Source organism: Octopus bimaculoides, chromosome 5, assembly GCF_001194135.2.
Source record: "Octopus bimaculoides isolate UCB-OBI-ISO-001 chromosome 5, ASM119413v2, whole genome shotgun sequence".
In the NCBI taxonomy this organism is placed as follows: domain Eukaryota; kingdom Metazoa; phylum Mollusca; class Cephalopoda; order Octopoda; family Octopodidae; genus Octopus; species Octopus bimaculoides.
The window spans coordinates 127163668-127184747 of NC_068985.1; the positions used below are offsets into that span (position 1 = coordinate 127163668).

The window sequence follows — 21080 nt, forward strand, 5'->3', positions numbered from 1 at the left end:
AACCCTAACCCTAACCCTAACTCTAACCCTAACCCTAACCTTAGGGTTAGGGTTAGGGTTAAAGCAAATTTAAACTGAAAAAAGCAAATAAAACGAAGGTATGGAGATTAAATACGCTTTACATCACTTAATGAGCCAAAGGAGTAAATATAAACAACTGAATACTTGTCAGTGATTGGTTGAAATTATCGAAATAAGACAATTTTTTACATGAAATAAATTCGAATACAAAAATATTTTTCTGTTCTATAACACAAAATAGATAAGTATACGAAGTTTGAAAGTCTTTCCGTACCAAAAACACTATGTAAAACATTAATGAAAAATGTGGCCCCTGTTTTAAAAAAGATCCCAAGGCTTTACTTGACTGGCACTTATTTCATTCTTTCTACTCTGGAAGGGCGAAAGGACACAATCAGCCTTAGTGAGATCTTAAGCCAGAACATAAAGCAAAATAAAGTATTATTTAAGTACATAATTTAATGTAATACTCATATAAAAAACTAAAGCAAAAAATTCCTAGATGTGGATAGAGTAATAAGAAGAAGAGAACAGATAGGGGAAGAGGGGGGAATGAGAGGTATGGAGGAGGCAGGTAGAGGAAGAGGGAGGCAGAAGAAGAGAATCTCACAGAATCTCTGAAAGAGGCTATGGACACAGCTCTTCTTCCTGACTAGACAGTAAGAAAAAAATAAAAAAGATAGAATAAAATAAAAGCCCTAAGAAACCATTACTATTGTTCCAAGCATGACGGAATGGTAGAAAGATTAGAACATTAGGTCAGAATGTCTTGTGGAATTTTGTTATATGTCTTTATATTCTGAGTTCAAATTCAGCCATAGATGAATTTGCTTTCCACCCTTCAAGAGATTAATAGAATAAGTAATTAGTCAAACACCAGATTCCATTAAATCAGTCATTCAAAATTTCTATAAGAAAACTTTATTATTATCATTCTAATGTTATATTGTACTATAGAATATGGTTCTATAGATTTCTAGCCAGTATTGTACATCTATATACATGTAAACCCCTTGTATGTATATACCAAGTTGTATCAAAAGTTTTTTTTGTATTTCAAGCTTTAATCAATAGTCCAAACAAATTACATACATTAAGCATTCATTCATCAAAATATATATCCCATCATATTCTATTGTCTGTTGGCACCATTGTGCCAGAAGCTGAATTGCGTGCTTACACCATTTTGGCTGGTTTAGCGGCAAAGGACACTCTGCACCTTTTTCAACCTCATCCATTTTGTTGAACTTCCATCTACGCACGTAATGATCCACTGTTTAGAAAAAGGGGTAGTTTGATGGTACAAGTTCTGGACTGTAGGCAGGGTGAGGCAGCACTTCCACCCCCACAAGCTTGCACTTGGTCACATTGGCAGGGTGTAGGAGTGTGTGTCTTCAACTGATTAATGCTGGGTGGTAGCTTTTCAGAGTATCATACACTTGCTGCAATTGTTGAGTGTAAAGGTTAGCATTCACAGTATGACACTGCCATCTGGAATAAGCTCAAAGTGCAACATCCCCTTGAAATTCCATCAAACATACAACATGACCCTCTGTTCAAAAAGCCCTTATTTAATAATAGGTTCTGAAGCCTGGCTGGAATGAAGCCACTGATCTCTCTCAGTAGGATTACAAAAACAGATCCATTTTTCATTCCCAGTTACAATTCAGTGCTAAAGACAGGTATTTCAAGGTTTGCTAGCAGTTGTTTAAAAATGTTCAGATGTTGTTGAGCCTGGTCATTGGTCAGTTCATGATGAGCTTCTCGATAGCATCTTTTCCCAAGGCCAAACTTATGGAGGTGGTGATGATGGTGCTTTGTGAAGGACCAACTTCTGCCAACAATGTACAAGTGCTTGTGCTTGGCTGTTGTTCAACCATTTCCATCAAGGCCTCATCTTCCACAACAGGTCTCCCTGACCTTGGTTTCTCTTTGAGGTTGGTGTAATCTCCCTTGCAATGTTTGAACCAGTTTTGTGTCTCATGTGCATTAACAGTTCCTGAGCCTTCCACATCATTAATTTCTTCTTTTGCTGTTCTTGCACTCAATCTTTTTTCCCACAGATAGTATAAAATGGCCCTAATTGACCTAGTTGCAATTCTTTTCACTACTCATTAGCAATGCTGTAAGATAAAGGATAAACAATTATTATTTATTCTGACCGAGATCTTTGGAAATATGCTGTCTGTGAGAAGACCCGGCAAGCCAAGTGAGACCTAAATCCAAGGCCTCTGCCAGAATGCGTACCTTCCTACGTTGGACACTAAACTCCACTTGCGAAGACCTGTTGAGGCAAGTGAAATCGAACTAATTTCGACGGATGGCACACATGCCAACGTCGTCTCCTTCATTGGAAACAGAAACTCGGCTTGCGAAGACCTTTTGAGGCAAGCGAAATCGTGATGACACTTGTGCCAGTGGCACGTGTAAGGACATTTGAGCGAGATCATTGCCAGTGCGACTGGACTGGCTCCCATGCAGGTGGCACATAAAAGACACCATTTTGAGCGTGGCCGTTGCCAGTACCACCTGACTGGCCTTCGTGCCGGTGGCACGTAAAAGCACCCACTACACTCTCTGAGTGGTTGGTGTTAGGAAGGGCATCCAGCTGTAGAAACTCTGCCAAATCAGATTGGAGCCTTGTGTAACCACCTGGTTCACCAGTCCTCAGTCAAATCGTCCAACCCATGCTAGCATGGAAAGCGGATGTTAAACGACGATGATGATGATGATGTTACATATGAAAATAAAGAATAAACAATTCAACAATAACCAGACAAGTTGTATGAAATTAATAATATAACATGGAGATACAAATTGCGGAAAAAAAAAAAATTCGTCAGTGAAAATCCCAAATAAATTTTTGACTCAATCTGATACAATATCTTCGTGAACAGAAAAAGAGTGACTAGCCAGGCAAGTTTAGATATATATACTGAAATTTCAGCAGTGACTCAGTAACCTACTTTTAACTGTTTTTAAAGATATTGCTTATAAACCAACTATTACTCAGGGCTGTAAGTAAATTAGATAGACCAGATTAAATGTGTCACACATATGTCACACTGTAACACATGCATATGTATATATATATATATATATATATATATATATATAACACAAATAATATATAGTTATATGCATATATCCATACATATATGTACATACCGACATCTATATGTATACATACATGCATATATGGGTACAGGGCATCACAAAAAACGCTAAACACAATGAGAAATGAAAATATAAAGACGAAGACAGAAAACAAACTTTTTTCGAACAACGAAAAAAACAAACAAAGAAACGAGACATGCAGCATAAAGAATAAGAATATATATATATGCATGTGTTTTATATATACATACATACATAACATGCACTCACGTGTGTGTGTGTGTGTGTATCTGTGTGTATATGTGTGCATATATATATATATATATATATATATATATATAAAGTGAGAATTTACAAAAAAACAAAAGACGAAGATGGGTGTGTAAACAACAAACAGATGTATTAGTTTAACGCTCGGGAAGTGAGAAAGTCTTTTATGTTTCGAGCCTACGCTCTTCGACAGAAAGGAACACAGAAATAAACAGGGAGAGACAATAGAAAAAGGTTTAGTGGCTAGCGATCTATCATGGCGGATGCCGGACAGAGGGGGTCACACAGGAGAGCTAGGAAGAAGGGGAGATAATAAAATAGTGGTGATCCCAAATCAAAGGTGCGCGTGTGTGTGTATGTGAGAGCATGTATGTGCGTGTGGGGCTGGGGACATTGATGTGTGCCTGTGTGCATTTGTAGGTGTGTGGATGATGGTGTAGGTGCTGGGAAGTGGTCAGTGCTAGTTAATGCATTGCTACATATGTTTCCACAAGTCATGTTTCTTAAGTCTGCATTCCTGGGATGATTACAGTACAGTCCGTAGTATCCATGGACATTGGATAGATCATGTAAAGTTGATGTCAGCGTGTGTGTGTGTAAACCCTGTTTTGCAATTTCATCTATGTAAAACCCTTTCATTCTACAGCAGTATGTGGCAATTTGTATATTTGAACCACACTTATATTTGTCTCTTGATCAGCACAGTCTTGTAAGATAAGTAACAAATCTTAATTAACCTTATTTTACAGAATGGTTCTTGAACCTCTCATAAAAGGGAGAAAATACTGGCAAGTAAATTCAAGGTAAGAGATAATCTTGACCTTTACTTTCTTTGTGGTCAAAGGTTAGTACAGGCTGGAAAATTAAAAAGATCATCTAGTGAGAATGGACTAAACAGAACAGAAGAAGATGTGGGATGGAAGAGTTGCTGAAGAGGTCACAGGTGTGTGATATCTAATAAGAATTTTACAACTGAACTGTGAGCAAAGCGTTGGTATTTTAATTTTTCCTGAAAATGCCCTTTCTAAGAATTAATTCTGGAAGAAATTAGATGGAGATACTTTTCTCCAATTTCTAAATGAGAATAATTTGTTAGCACCCTATATGTTGCTGCAACCATTCAAGTGTGCCACTGATGAAACTAAGTACTGGGATTTCGATGGCAGGACCTGAGATTTTCCACAATGCTTTAAAAAAGGTATATATAAAGCATATGTCATAAAGCATAAGTCATATTCTTGTGTACTTTTCTTTCTCCAACAGTAAATATGTTTTCTTAAACCTTGCAAGAAGTGTCTCTCTAGTCATCATTCTTTCACACACACACACACACACACACACACACACACACACACATACTCTCTCTAGACATGTTCAGCATAGCTCAAAATGTGGTTCAATTAGAAATGTAATTAGCTGAAGCTCTAAAATTTTGTGGGGTGAAGGAGGGAAAGAAGTAGAATCATAATGTCCTCATAAACCAACAAAGTTTCTAAAACATAAATATGAAAAATTGCTAAAAAAAAAAAATAAAGATAAAGATGTTAGAGTTAGTTATTTGTGCTACAATTAGAATTCACAATTAGCTGCACACTTGCACGGAATTATGCTCAACATTTCTGTTTCAGTTTTAAAAACTACTTCAAATTTTTTTTATTTTTTAAAGACATTTAACAGAGGGATTAATTTGACAATGAATGAAAAGTTTTACAAAGGAAAAATGAGAGTAGACCGTTATGCTAGTTCATCATCCATTTTATTGTTGATTGTTGAAGCTGCAACACATTTGTTCCAAAGGAGTATAACAAAATAGAGCCTAAGATAACAAAAAAATTAAATTGACATTATAGCTTGATTCTGAAACTGAATGTTGTGCTCCACTTGTAATTTAGTTGATCAGTTTGTGTGATGCTGTACAGATGAAAGAGATATAAAAAAGAGAGAGAGGGATTAAGTAAATAAATTATAACATTCTTCTGCTGTGGTCAACAATGACTAAAAGACACATGGGTGGAGATGGGTCAAGATGTGCCTGGCTGTGGTCAATTAAGCTGATGCGTGCTTGGAAGGTTCTGCTGCAAGTCAAGCGCTAGTGGTCTGCTAAGAATGAAGGCAAAGAATTAGCTCTGGACTTATGCTGCTCATGTTTTCTTTGTGCTCTTGCAATCCTACTCTGTTTGTAGGAGGTGGTACCTCTGTTAGTGCAGTTATGCCATGGAGTGTTGCAGAAGATTCTTATTAACCAGTCTAACAGTTGAAAACAACTGGTATTGAACTTACCTAAGCCTTATACATGACTGCATTTTTTCTCTGTCCAACATGATCTGACTATGACCGACTGACCATGGTCATTTGACACTGTTCTCTCTGTGATGAACCTTTCTTCTAGCTAGCTTGTTTTTGCTGCCCTTTTATAAGCTCTGACTTGCTCAATCACCAATTGACTGATTTTCCGTCGACACTTTTGGATTCGTTAGAATTTTTTCAGTCAAAGAATTTGATGTGTAGTTGTTGATTGACTAGAGTTTTGCTGATATCATCATATCTGCAAGATGTTTTGACAAGATTCAACATATTCCAAGTCATCTACAAAATTCTTCTGAAAAATAAAAAAATAAACTGGTTTGATTTGAGGCAACAGATCACATTTTAAGTTACCGATGTGATATCAGCAAATGGCAGATTCATTAGAGCTAACTACAGAAGTGTATTAACCCCAATTCAATTTTATTTCCCATAACTTCCTCAAAAATACATTCATTTTTAGTGAAAATTTTCATGTTTTTGAAGGTGTAGATTACGATTATTTTGATAATATGAAAAAAAAAAAGTTCTTGAGAATCAAAATTGGTACTTCTGTTACAGAACTGGAGACACCCCCAACAACTTTTGTTCCTTTGTTGAAATCAGAATTCAATACAAATTTATTTGGTGGGTAGTACTTGGTTATGAAGTTTAATCAACCGTCAAGAAATATATAGTTAGCTTCTTTAGTTTCGTATTCAATGTTTCCTAAAGAAGCTGTAACCATTAAACCTTAAAGAATACATCTTCATATCGCATTTGAGTTCATTTTATTTAGTTTATAATAAATTTTAAATGACACCCTTTAAGTGCTAACTGTAGTAGATGTATTGTTTAGTTAATTAGCCAAACGTTGTTATTGTACTACTAGATCCTCAGATCCCTTATTCTAATCATGGTAATTTATCATTAAACATTTGAAAACTTTTCTGTCACTATATCTCTCTCTCTATATATTTTTAATGTATTCTTGAGATAAAAAAATATTCGGAAAGGATAAATACGAAACGTATATTTTTGAATAATAGTTCATCTGTCGGTTGGCGGTATAAACAAGTTATTCAACATGTCATCTTACGGTCTACCGTCAAGCTCCTGGCAGCCTTCATTTGTTACATTTGAAACGACGTGAGCCATATTTATTTTCTCGCATTATTAGTGTCAAATTGTAGGATAGCTGAAAATGTGGTAATTTTTCAGATTAACACCCGCACAATTACCTAACCTTAACCCTAACACTAACCCTAACCCTGACCCTAAAACCCTAACCATAACCCTGACCCTAAAACCCTAACCCTAACACCCTAGTGAAGATCGTGCAAGTGTTAATCTGAAAAATTACCGAAAATATTTTACCTTTCAGTTGTCACACGAAAGAGAACTCACCTCTGATGAGTATCTCGTAAGATTTACCGATTTGGTAAAATATATTCTCTACTCGTTTAGATAATTTGTTAGTTTTTTTTTTTCAAAGTTAAAAACTAATTTATTTTTCTTAAAAAATACTAATATTTTGGTGTCGGTGGAGGTAAAAAATACGCACACCGCTCGTCTTAGGGCGTAACCCTATCCTGATCCTAAAGACCAGGTGTGCGTATTCTTTATCTTCGCTTTTCGCGTCTATACAAATAGGTAGCAGAATCGTTGGCACGCCGGGTAAAGTGCTTAGCAGCATTTCGTCCGTCGTCACGTTCTGAGTTCAAATTCCGTCGAGGTCGACTTTTCCTTTCACCTTTTCGGGGTCGATAAAATAAGTACCAGGTAGGCCCCGAAACAGCGCGCATTCTCTCTTGATGACTCTATACACTTGCTGGCTTTTGATATGTGGAGTTCTCGACTGGTAGCACTTGCATGTGCGAGTTATTTGCAAGACATCTGGATCGATGTAATCGATCTCTCACCTCTCCGAAATTGCTGGCTTTATGCCAAAACTTTTAAATCGTTATATCTAAAGTAAAACGACTAAAACAATTTTTTCTTAACTCTTAATAATCAACATAAGCATGACTTTTTCGGGTAATTTTTCAGATTAACACCTGCACGATCTTCACCAGGGTTTTAGGGTTAGGGTTTTAGGGTTACGGTTAGGGTTAGGGATTTAGGGTTTGGATTAGGGAATTCCGTCCCTAACCCTAACCCTAAAACTAACCCTGACCCTAAAACCCTAACCCCCTAGTGAAGATCGTGCGGGTGTTAATCAGAAAAATTACCATAAAACTTATTCAAGTCGCTCTGATAATAAAATAAAAACAAAAATAATACAACGTAAATATGAGATTTATAAAGAAACAGTAATACTGTGATTTTTTTTAGCTGGGTCCATATGACTCCTGGGGGTCCATACAAGATTTTTGGGTGTCTATGCTGGCAAAATGATAAATTGTTGGCCCATGAAAAAATTTTGCTTTAGATGTATTTATTGCAGGAAATAATTAAGTTTCTTTCTCGAATGTTATACATAGCTCAACTTACACAAGTGAATGTGTGATTAACAAAATAGGAATTTCGAAAGAAGTATCTATAAAATTCGTTTTTAAACAGCAATGGCAACGGAGTCCAACAGAATAGAATAGTAATCAAAGGGATCCATAGATAAAAAATGCTTGAGGACCGCTGATTTTAAACATCTTCACTATTTTTTATATGCCGTAAATCCTCGAGTATAATACGCACCCCTTCTCTAACTTGAGTTAAGGAGATCTATATAACATCCTTGGTTTGTAAACATATATACGGTAACATCCTTTATTATTATTGTATATATAACATAATGCAAATGTGTAGCTTTTTTGTGCACTTTGTTTGCAGAAAATAAAGAAATAACAGTAATAACATCAGTGAAAAATAAATATTAAGTAAATTGCCTTTACATATTTATCACTATTAGTTACAAAAGCAAAAGCAAAAACATTTATTCAAATCCTTCAAATTCACATCACTTTCATCATCAAATAACTGCTCCATTTGTTCCTCTGTAATCAAACACTTCCACGTATGCATAATACAATAATGGCGATGTTCTTAACTGTCATATGAGAATGTAAATATGTTTGCAAATTGTTTTTGTTACATGTTATTCTGTGTTCTGAATACTTTTATTTTAATAAATGTTGCTTACTGCAAGTTATGGATGATTCTTTTATGACTTCATTGCTTTCAGGCTTAGCTTAAGGTATTTTCGCGCCCGACATCACAAAATGCATCTGAATAAACATTGCCGGACAGCAAATATAGACTCAGACATTGCTTAGAAAATATTTTTCATTTTTAACCTCATATATAGTATGCAATAGGGATTTTGACCTTTAAATTTTGGGGAAAAAATGCGGATTATACTCGAGGATTTACGGTATATATTTTTACTGCTTGATCTGGTGGAAGTTGTACCCATATCTGTAAGCAGTATATAAGAAACTATGATAACTGCTTGTCTGTTATTTGAAGGATTTTAAAAACGTTTTAAGAGAAAAGGCACTTCTTATGATCCTTTGCAGAGCTTCAGAGGCTGGTGAAAAGGAAGGAAAAAGTTATGCTCAAACGAGAAAGCCCTAATGTTTGTAATGGAATGTTGTCTGCTGAAGAAACATAAAGTACCAGGTGGTGTTATGCTGAGCAGTAGGCCCTGGTCAGATTTGAAGTCAGAACCCAAAGAAGAATGAAGGGCAAAGTTGGTGCTGTTTGAGCTCAAAGTATAGAGAGTCAGAACTGTGAGGCATTCTGCCTGATGCTCTAACAGCTCTGCTGATTCAATGCTGTTTTATATAGTATGAGGTATCCAGTTAATCTTGCAGGATAATTTCATCTGACGATACCAATATTGAGATGTTTAAAAGCTCTACATGTTTGTATAATGTGTACAGGTTTGTTTCAGGTTTGAAGAATCTTGGTTTGCATTGTCTACAAGTTATGCACAATTGTGCACTCCTGTCAGTAACAATAGTAAATGGTGCCATTGTACATATTTCCTGAATCTGGCTATAACCAGATGATCTTATGAATAAAGATAATTTGTTGATGTGATTCAATACCACAGCTGTACAAGAGAGTTCAACGATTGAAACATGATTTGCTCTGCAATATTTTACAATGAAATTCAGATGAAGATCAGATTACTTATTCATTCTTAATCCCAGTTTTAATTTTTTTTGTTTGAGAAAAGAAGTGCTACTACTTGTTGACGTGCCTTTACTATTTCATCCTTTTAAAAGGTAGTGAGCTAGCAAAATTGTTAGCATGCTGGATAGTTTCTTATATACTGCTTACAGATATGGGTACAACTTCCACCAGATCAAGCAGTAAAAATATATACCGTAAATCCTCGAGTATAATCCGCATTTTTCCCCAAAATTTAAAGGTCAAAATCCCTATTGCATACTATATACGAGGTTAAAAATGAAAAATATTTTCTAAGCAAAGTCCAAGTCTCTATTTGTTGTCCGGCAATGTTTATTCAGACGCATTTTGTGATGTCAGGCGCGAAAATACCTGACGCTAAGCCTGAAAGCAATGAAGTCATAAAAGAATCGTCCATTACTTGCTTAGTGGTATTTTGTCCATCTTTATGTTCTGAGTTCAAATTCTGCTGAAGTCAACTTTACCTTTCAATCTTCCAGGATTGATAAAATAAATATCAGTTGAACACTGGGGACGATATAAACGACTTACCACTTCCCCAAAGTTGCTTGCTTTGTGCCAATAATTGAAACCAATATTTCGTCCTTTTGGTGTCCATAATAAAAAAAAAAATGTACCAATGTTGAACAAAATTGCAAGAACGTACCAGATGCCTTGCAGTATTCATCTCAGCTCTTTGTGTTCTGAGTTCAAATTCCACTATGGCTTATTTGAATGATATTTAATCTGTCACCCCATTTAACACCATTACTTGTGAGGTTGGTAGATGTGGTGATTTGCTGTACTTGATAAGACATGTTAAGCTAAGTAAAATCACAGTCTTCCACACATACAGCCTTGTCCTTTCAGGTGGCCTGTGCCAGTGGTACGTAAATGCACCTTTACCAGTACAAAGCACACAGCACACTCTATTAAGTGGTTGGTGTTAGGAAGGGCATCCAGCTGTAGAAAGCATGCCACAATAGAAATTGGAGTCTAGATAGCTCACTGCTAGCCAGTGTCAAATCGTTTAACCCATGCCAGCATAGAGAACAGACGTTAAACTTGGATGATGATGATTGGGCACCTTGGGTACTTTAGCAGAGTCTATTCTATTGCAAGGATTCAGATCAGATTCCTGGTTTGTGAATGCTTCCTCCCTCCCAAGGGTCTCAGATGTTCTGAAAAGGGTCACATGCAATGCTTTTACCCTCCTGGTGCAAAAAAAAAAAAAAGGCCTATTGAAATTGTTGTTACTAGTGAAACTGAAATGTTGAAGGTGAATGTTTGGTTGGATACATGAGAATGAAAAGAAGTCCCATGTTAAAGTAATTTGCAAAGAGTTGCTTGTGTAGAATGTTTGGTATAAAACTAGAAACTGAGGCAGGTGTGACAAGAGTGAGCAAGGTATGAAGATCATTTCTGCTGTTTAGTCCTAGCTATGCATCATAAAGCAAATATGATCAAAGGTATTTTAGCCCACAACCATTCCATCTTTTTGTGTATCTATGACTACATTAGCTTATGTGTTTTCCCTTTTAAGACAATAATAGGTTGGGTAACTGCATGACTCCCTCATTGTTGATTTGGCTATGCTTTACCTTCTGCCTAAAAATGCACCAGTAAATGTAAATGAACAAACATTGCTGTCTTTGTAGCAGGTAGGTCTGGCAACTTTAACCCATAAAGCGCTGGGATATGCACTTACACAGCATGGACTGCTGAGCACTTTTATGAAAATGAGACTACCATGCACTCATGAAAAATAAAAAATAGTCAAAATATCTTCTTAGTATATAATGGTGGCAAGTTTTACATCATCTGAAAAGTCATTAGTGACATTAGACCCCAACAAACGCCCATAAATTATGTTAAACCGTAAAGGGTTTGATATAAAAGACAATCTGAGTAATGTGACTGAAGAAATGAGTGACTATTCTACAGTTTGTATCAAAGAAATGCAGTGACAGAGATGACTAATTTTCCAAGTCATCAAGTAGGAGAACTTTATAGAGCAAATATTTTTGTTCAACATTTGAATATATTAATCTAGCTTTGTATTTATTTATTCAATTTGTATATCTTTAAAAACCATCCTTAGGTCATTAACAAATGAAAAAGAATTGATTTTTATCTCATTCAACTTTATGGCATTTCATATATTTTTTTCTTTTTGATTTTAAAGAATGGGCAGTATCACATTTGAGCTATACTGGAAACAAGCTCCAAAAACATGTCGTAATTTTGCAGAACTTTCTAGACGAGGTTACTATAATGGTACAAAATTTCACCGAGTCATAAAAGATTTTATGATTCAAGGAGGTGACCCTACTGGAACAGGTGAGAGTATTTCTTTTGCCCTCAACATTTTGTATTTTTCTATGTTACCTACTATTTTTTAAAAAATTAAGATTGGTAATTATTTTTATATTAAATTAGCTTTATTAATTCAATGGTTACATTAGACCAGTGGTTAACAACCTGGGGTCTGCAGACCCTTGATGGTCCACAAAGGTAGTACTAGGGGTCTGTGAGCTAAATTCAAAATTTCATTTTATTTATATATATATATATATATATATATATACACACATACACGCATAAGGATAGGCATATTAAAAGAGATCTGTGGGAAAACTCATTTAGATAAAAGGGTTGGGAACCACTGCATTTGACTAATGATTTCTAATATATGCCTTTCATCAGCATTATATTAATAGTTTCTTAATGAAGGCAATAATTTTCTTAGAATTCATTCATTTTACATTTGCTTTTCCATGGGTTGGATAAAGACTTATTGAGGCAGTGTTTTATGGCTGGATGCTCTTCCTGTTGCCAACTAAGAACATTCTTTTCTCTCCACCAGTCATTATGCACAGTGACAGGCTGCACTGTGCATTACATGCATGACATCACCTTTTGCTCAAACAGAGTCATGTGAAGATACATGAAATAAAAGTATTCTTGTGCACACTTTGCTTTTAAGGTTTACGTTAATTGTACAGAAAAATTTGTTTTTTCTAAATGCTATTTATTTAATCAATTTTATAAAATTGATGGCTGTTTTGCAATGCAGAGTGGTTTTTCAGAAGTCTTAGAAATTGGGTTAGTAAACACATCCTGGCCACAAGTGTTACTGAAACCATGCTTGACTCCTAAATCTACAATTTTTTTTTCATTCTCTCTCTCTTTATTTTCTCGCATTCCTTTCTGTTGAAGAGCATAGGCTTGAAATGTAAAAGACTTTTTCATTTTCCTGAGCATCAAACTAATACACCTGCTTGTTGTTTATACACCTGTCTTCGTTTTTATGTTTTTCTATAAATTTCAACTATAAATGTTGTGTGGTTAAGAAGTTTGCTTTCCAAACATATAGTCTCAGGTTCAATCTCACTACACAGCATCTTGAGCAAGTGTCTTCAATAGCCCCTGGTTGACCAAAGCCTTGTGAGTGGATTTCATGGACAGAAACTGAAATAATCATCATCATCATCGTCGTCGTTTAACGTCCACCTTCCATGCTGGCATGGGTTGGACGATTTGACTGAGGACTGGTGGACCAGGTGGCTACACCAGGCTCCAATCTGATTTGGCAGAGTTTCTACAGCTGGATGCCCTTCCTAATGCCAACAACTCCGAGAATGTAGTGGGTGCTTTTACGTGCCACCGGCACGAAGGCCAGTCAGGTGGTACTGGCAACAGCCACGCTCGAAATGGTGTATTTTACGTGCCACCTGCACAGGAGCCAGTCCATTGGCACTGGCAACGATCTCGCTCGATGAAAATACATACATGCTAATTATAAAGAAATGCCATGTAAACTGTCATTCATTTGTAATCTTATGTGAAAACCTGCTTAGCCACTGTACTGTTTGTGTTCAAAAGACTTGGGGAAAATACTACTTTGCTTTGTCATTCATTTGTAATCTTATGTGAAAACCAGCTTGGCCACTGTACTTGTTTGTGTTCAAAAGACTTGGGGAAAATACTACCTCGCTTTGAAACAGATGTGGGCTGGTGACAGGAAGAGAATTTGGTCACAAATTCTGCCTCAACAAATTTTGTTTGGCTCATATAAGCATGAAAAGCAGATGTTGATGATGTTCTTTAGAATGCCATATGAATTGTGTTGTGTCCTTGTTGGCTAAATTTTACTTGCCTGTAGGTTTAGGTGGCACTCAGCTGTTGTGTAGTACATTTTTAGGAAGTACATCATTGGAGGGAAAGTAATTCATTTGGAAAAACAGAACCAGCCTCTTGCATCATTAACCCTTTCGCATTTAAACTGGCCGCATCTGGCTCAAAATATTTTATCTGTTTTATGTTCAAACTGGCCAGATCTAGCTTCTCACACCTACCTGACAGTGTCATTCAAATCATAAACAATCACATCTTCAAAATCTCAATGCAACGAGTTAACGCATGATTAATAATTCAAAACGATGTGAATGAATGATTATTAAATTGGACAGTAATCTCAAAGCTAAAGGGTTAACTTGTTTTAAGGAAATAAATATTAACTGTGTAATGTTAAAAGATATGATTGCTGAGTTGTTCTTTAGCTTTAATTTATAATAATGACTTATTTATCAGTTTCATATTTTTCACCTCTTAATTGATATTTTTTGACGAAAGGTCGAGGTGGAGCATCAATTTATGGCAAACATTTTGAGGATGAATTTTCAGATGACTTGAAACATACAGGTAAATACAATCTTTTTTTTTTTTTTTTTTTTTTTTGATGCTAGTTTGAGTTTAAAGAATACTTATTATTTGGGCATTATTTTACAGTCAGATGAGCTTCTTGTTGCTAACCCTTGCTTGATTTTCAAGTAGGAGGTTGCACTAGGTTCCAGTCTGGTTTGGAATGGTTTCTATGGCTGGGTGTCCTTCCTAACACCAACCACTCCAAGAGTGTGATGGGTGCTTTTTATGTACCAAATATATGACACCAGCATCAGTCACGGCTACGATTTCACTTGGCTTGACAGGTTTTCTCAAGCACAGCATGTCACCAAAGGTCTTGGTTACTTATCACTGCCTCCTTGAGGCTCAATGTTCAAAGGGTGCTTTCTACATGCCACCAATACAGGTGCTAGTTATGTGACACTGGCGGGATTTTTTTATTCCATTCATCTTCAAACCTCCAGAGTGGTTTGTTAGCAAGCAATGTCACCAATTTCCACTAAAACAGTTTCCATATACAGATGCAGGATATGCACATTCACACAAACACATGCATGCACATACACACACACTCATGTAGATACGTGCACTTGATGGGCTTCCATACAGTTTCTCCTTTTTGATTCCATGCACGAGGTACTGGTCAATCTAAGGCTACTGTAGAAGACACTTGCTCAAAGTGCCATGCCGTAAGATAGAACTCGAAACCTCACAGTTACAAAGCAAATTCGTTACCTACACTGGTATACCTGCATCTGTGTGAAATATATCAAAATTCTTCAATGATTTAAACTTTATTTGCTTTTTATTTACTCCTCCTTTATTAGTTAATATGTATTATTATTATTAGTTAATATGTATTATTATTATTATTAATATGTATTATTATTATTATTAATATGTATTATTATTATTATGTATTATTTATAGGATGCTTTAAGGTAGGGATAGTTGATCAATGATTAAGTGAGGACTGTTTGTCTGAAACAGTGGTTCTTAACCATTTTTTTTTTAGCTCTCCACCCCATCCTAAGGTAGTTGTAATGCCTAGCACCCATCTAAGTGGTGAGTGAGGTATCACGGCTAAACTAACTTAGCATGGATGATAATTTATAAATTTTTACTCCAAAAATGGATTGCATGAGCTTTTAACAGTGAAATGATAAAAAAAAATTGATAAAGGCAAAGTTGTAAATTTACGTTATACATTGCCAGTTAATGACTTCTTTGTGCCTGATGAGATCTCATTTTATTTTAATAACCATTACTAGTTTTATCATGTATAATATTACTGCGATAGGTAAAATTTAGTATGTTAATTTCTAATAAGTGAGAATTTGTTAGACGGCCTCCAGGAAAGCGAAACGATCCATGTTCCACAACAAAAAACAGTGAAGTTTGCGGTTAAGAGTCTGATGCTTTGGGGATACATAAAAAGTGATGGTTCAAAAAAGTTGGTTAAAATTTATGGTTACTTGAATAGTGTCAAATACATCCAGTTGCTAAAGGACAATTTGATACCAGACTTGGATGAAGGTGAGATTTTCCAGCATGAGGGAGCTCCATATTACAGATTGCATGCAACACAACAGTCTGGCTAATGAAGGTGTTACCGTATTGAAAGATTGGTCGGCTTAGAGCCCCGACTTAAATATCATTGAGCAAATGTGGACAGAACTAAGGAGGAGAGTTCGTCAGAAGAATCCACGCAATCTTGAAGAGTTGTGAAGATGGTATAGAATTTGTATGCATCTCTTTCTAGGCACACTGTAACAATTATTCAAGCTAAGGGAAGCCACAATAACTGTTAACAATGTACAGTAACTTCTTGAAATGAACATTATGTTATAGATTTGCATTATAAATATTTTTCTGTTTTAAAACACTGTATCTTGATTGGTTTATGTGAGGTGGCCAAGAACTTTTGCATGGCCATTTTTGATAGTCGTCTCATATCTTCCCCTCTCATTTACAACCCCTACTACAAAATATAATGATTAGGTATGGAAATGACTCCAACAGGGCCAATGTTTCATCTGTCAAAAAATGCAATGCAAAACATCCACTTACTCGTTGGCAATTAGTAGAAATTGTAAGGCGACGAGCTGGCAGAAACTTTAGTACGTGGGGTGAAATGCTTAGCGGTATTTCTTCTGTATTTATGTTCTGAGTTCAAATTTTGCCCAGGTCGACTTTGCCTTTCATCCTTTTGGGGTTGATAAATTAAGTACCAGTTGTGTACTGGAGTCAATCGAATCGACTGCCCCCCACCATTTCAGGCCTTTGTGCCCTAAGAAGGAAAGAATTAGTACAATAGTTCAAAGTGGCCGAAGACTTTTGCATGGTATTGTATAATGGTGAATATTTATGTTTTTACATTTAGCACTGAAGACTGTGTCTTTGGGTTCACTTGCACTAGCCACATTTCTTAAACCAATTTACTTCAGACTTTCTTAGTTAATCATTGTAGAGTAAAAGCAGAATGTATTGCAGTATGGAGATACTGTTGGAAGTGAGAAATGTTGGTTGGTTCAACGAATCTCATTTGCAACTTTGTTATGAATAACCTTAAAAAAAAAAAATTCAGGTAACACTTGCATGTGCTTATGACTTGATAGCATATACCATGCTTATGCTAATTGTTTGAGGTGCCTGTGTAATCACAAGCAGACTCAGACACCCTTTGGGGCCTTCCTGTTTTTGACTTAATGTAACCTTCACAATGGGAGGAGAGTAATGTACCTCAACACTCATGCCTCTTTTTTTATCAATGTTGAAAGGATGAAAAGCAATGTGAGCCGTGGCAGTTTTTAAACTCAGAGTGCAAAAAATTGGAACAAATATCACAATGTATTTTATCTGACACTAGTCTCTTTAATATATATAAAACCGCATTGTATTTCTAGTGTTAACTTGATGGTAAAAATGACACTATGAGTTAATAAAACATTTGTGGAGTTATATATTGGGTTGGTGCATAATTAACGATCGTTTTATAATTTAATAATCAATTAAAAAAAAACGATTGCTAATTATGCACCATTTCAATAGAACTCCTTTTTGTAGTCCTGAACTCTTCCTTTCATGTAATAATAAGACTAGAATGTCTTAAGCTGTGATATAGTGAAGTGATATGATATAGACCAGGTACTGGTGATTGCATACAGAGTAGAAACAAACTATGTCTCCTATCACTAGAGGAACATCTTACTAGCTCACTTAGCTGCAACCCACATATATATATGCAAAATATCTGCTATGATTGTAGTATTGGATTTTACTTTCAGGTGCTGGTATTTTATCTATGGCCAACAGTGGACCTAATTCTAATGGAAGCCAGTTTTTCATAACCCTAGCTCCAACACAGTGGCTGGATGGCAAGCACACTATCTTTGGTCGTGTCAGCACTGGAATTTCTGTTGTTCAAAGCATTGGACTTGTAGAGACAGATAGCAATGATCGACTAGTTGATGAAGTGCAAGTTCTAAGTGCAACCCCTTCATAATGCTGGACTTCCATGTGTGTGTGTATATCTCTACATATGTATATATATAGATATATATAAATTCTCAAATGCAGGATAATGCTAATAATATAGCCTGAACAGAATAAGCTACCCCTATTTTACAGAAAAAAGTGTGGGTGGCCAGGCCGCCCACACTTTTTTCTGTAAAATAGGGGTAGCTTATTCTGTTCAGGCTATATTATTAACATTATCCTGCATTTGAGAATTTAAAATCACTTCTTTAACTTTCTAAGACATCTCAACGCTTCTAAAAGCAAACTTCGTTTGTTTGTTTACGTTTATTGTAATTTGAATTTATAGATATATATGCTTTTTTTTGGTGTTTTGGTTTTTCTTTTTGATGGCATTTGAAATAGATAAAACTATAAATAATAGTATGCAGAATTTTGGGTTAAAAAACTCCTTGGGGAAAAATTGAAGGCTCGTCTATATGTTAATATTTATAACATTATCTGCTTTGAGTTCTAGCGCTTTAAAAAAAAGAAAGATGATTTATTTCATATCTCTTGAAGTTTTCTGAATTCTTGCAACATAAACTACACACACTGTTGGATTGGATTGTTTCCATGACATGCCTTTCAGTGCCTTATGGAGTTGGATGCTGGTGATGGTCTATTAACACCAGAGTTCTAGCAAGTTACATTCCAGTATAGCCTCTTCTTTATTTCTAAGAAAGAAATCACTGCATGTCACCATCAATTTCCATGCTCTTTCATACTTCCATTTAGTAACTTTGATTTACTGTAGAATAGACAAGAAACATCCCGATAAGCTGGAACTGAAATCTTGTTGCAGTTTCCAACAACAATCATTTTCATTTGTACATTATTTACATTTGACGGATATTTGTTCTCATCTTGTTTGTTGATACGTTTTGGCTGATATACCTGCCAACCTTCATCAGGTATCTTGGGGAAATTTTGAACCTGGGTTCTCATTCTACAAAAGAAACGGCATTTTAAAATTTTAATCCCCACCCCCAATTCTTCAATTTTCACTTTTTACAGAATTTCTTTTTGCAAAATACGTAGAAAAATATGGAGATCTCCATATTTTTCTACATACTTTAAAATGGCATTTTTTTTTTTTTTTTTGCAGAATTAGAATCTCGTTACTCGAAAATGGGGGTTTCTGTAAAAAACAAAACAAAGGGGGTGTGGTCCACATTCTTTATGTCCGCCGTAGCAGGTATTGTTATATTTTGGGATGGTAATTTTTTTCCTTTTTTTTTTTTACCAAATAAACACGCATACTATATACTCATTCTCCATTTCAGCTTTATTGTTATTCTTATTTTAGTATCCTTTGTCTGCAATATTTCATCACACATCATGTGATCTCTTCAGTGACCCATCCATCCCACATATCTATTGTCATGTTTAGTCTATTCCGTCTTTCTATGTGTATCTTTATCCGCGCATGCGTTTGCGTCTGTGTGTTTTGTGTGCGTGTTGGAGCTTGCTTAATATGCTGTTTGCATCCGTGAACTTTTTTTAGTTTTGTTGTTTCTTTATGAAAGAAAAATAAATGGCAAAAAAAAAAAAAAATAGCCATCCCGAAATATAACTATATTAATTTAACTGTAGAGAAAAAGGTTAAAAAAATGAATCTTCAAAATAAGAGGGAAATGTCATGAGTTACATACCCTGGCCTTTGCTTGTCTCTTTAACAGTTGAAGTAGATGAAGGGGAGAAACTTCTGACATTTTCATCTTTTTACTTTCTCTTTCCTAAAAGTGGTGGTTTGTAATTTGTTGGAGAGTTAATAAAATATCTTGCTGTATTTGTTCAAGCTCTTTATATTCTGAGTTTTAATCCTACAGAATTCATCTTTCACTTTCATTCTTCTAAGAACAAGTGAGAAAAGTATCAGTTAAGTATTGGAGTTCGATTTTCCTGAGTGTCGATCTGTATCAGTATGTAATGTGTTCACATTAAGCTTTTGCTCAGCTGGGAGATCCTAGTTGAAATGTTACACTGTTTGAAGTATGCTTACATCACGTTAATAATAACCATCTGTAATAAGCTGGCAGAATCCTCAGCAGGCTGGGCGAAATGTTTAATGGCATTTCGTCTGTCTTTACGTTCTGAGATCAAATCCGCTGGGGGTCGACTTTGCCTTTTACAGTTTTGGGGTCTATAAAATAGGTACCAGTTGAATAGTGGACTCATTGTAATCGATTTGCGACCTCCCACGAAATTGCTGGCCTTGTGCCGAAATTTGATATTAATATTATCCATATATTACCCTATAGTATTGCCAACACAATGGACACACACACACACACACTATCATTCGTTCACACATACGCTCTTCAGCAGAGCCTATTAAAAGGAGTAATGTGAAAGGAAAAAAAATGCCTTTCCCTTTTGAGAAATGCTTAAATAGTTCGTTTTTAACTGTAGAAATCAAAGCAGATAAACCTATAAATAATAGTATGTATATGAGAAGACCCGGCAAGCCAAGTAAGATCGTTGCCAGTGCCCCTGGACTGGTTCTTGTGCGGGTGGCACATGAGATGCACCATTTTGAGCGTGGCCGTTGCCAGTACCGCCTGACTGGCTCCTGTAGGATTTTCGAGCGAGATCGTTGCCAGTGCCCCTGGACTGGCTTGTGCGGGTGGCACATAAAAGACACCATTTCGAGCGTGGCCGTTTTCGTGCGGGTGACACGTAAAAGCACCCACTACACTCTCTGAGTGGTTGGCGTTAGGAAGGGCATCCAGCTGTAGAAACTCTGCCAAATCAGACTGGAGCCTGGTGTTGCCATCCGGTTTCACCAGTCCTCAGTCAAATCGTCCAACCCATGCTAGCATGGAAAGCGGACGTTAAACGATGATGATGATATTGGGTTAAAAGTCAAAAGCAGCCTTCACCTTTTTCTCTCCAAAAGGGTTTTGCAACTCAATATTTACATGCTATTATCAATAGTTTTATCTGCTCTGAATATTACGGCTAAAAACGAATTCACGATCACTTGAAGTTTCTAAATTCTTATGATGTAAGTTTTTTATTATATTTTACTGTAACTGATGAACAATTGC

General features: G+C 35.9%; 1 protein-coding gene across 3 annotated transcripts in view; it reads left to right on the top strand.

Annotated features, from left to right (window-relative positions):
- LOC106871245 (peptidyl-prolyl cis-trans isomerase-like 1) overlaps positions 1 to 19828 on the top strand; it is an 82051-nt gene extending 62223 nt beyond the window's left edge. For 2 of the 3 annotated variants that reach the window (XM_052968004.1, XM_052968003.1), the window contains exons 2-5: positions 4158 to 4211; positions 12011 to 12165; positions 14461 to 14529; positions 17799 to 19828. In XM_052968004.1, the coding sequence (XP_052823964.1) occupies positions 4158 to 4211; positions 12011 to 12165; positions 14461 to 14529; positions 17799 to 18016 (496 nt within the window). In that variant the 3' untranslated portion in view covers positions 18017 to 19828. Of the gene's footprint in view, positions 1 to 4157; positions 4212 to 6724; positions 6841 to 12010; positions 12166 to 14460; positions 14530 to 17798 lie in introns of those variants that run through there. The other variant, XM_014917598.2, reaches the window with a different exon arrangement.
- Positions 19829 to 21080: the final 1252 nt, after the last annotated feature.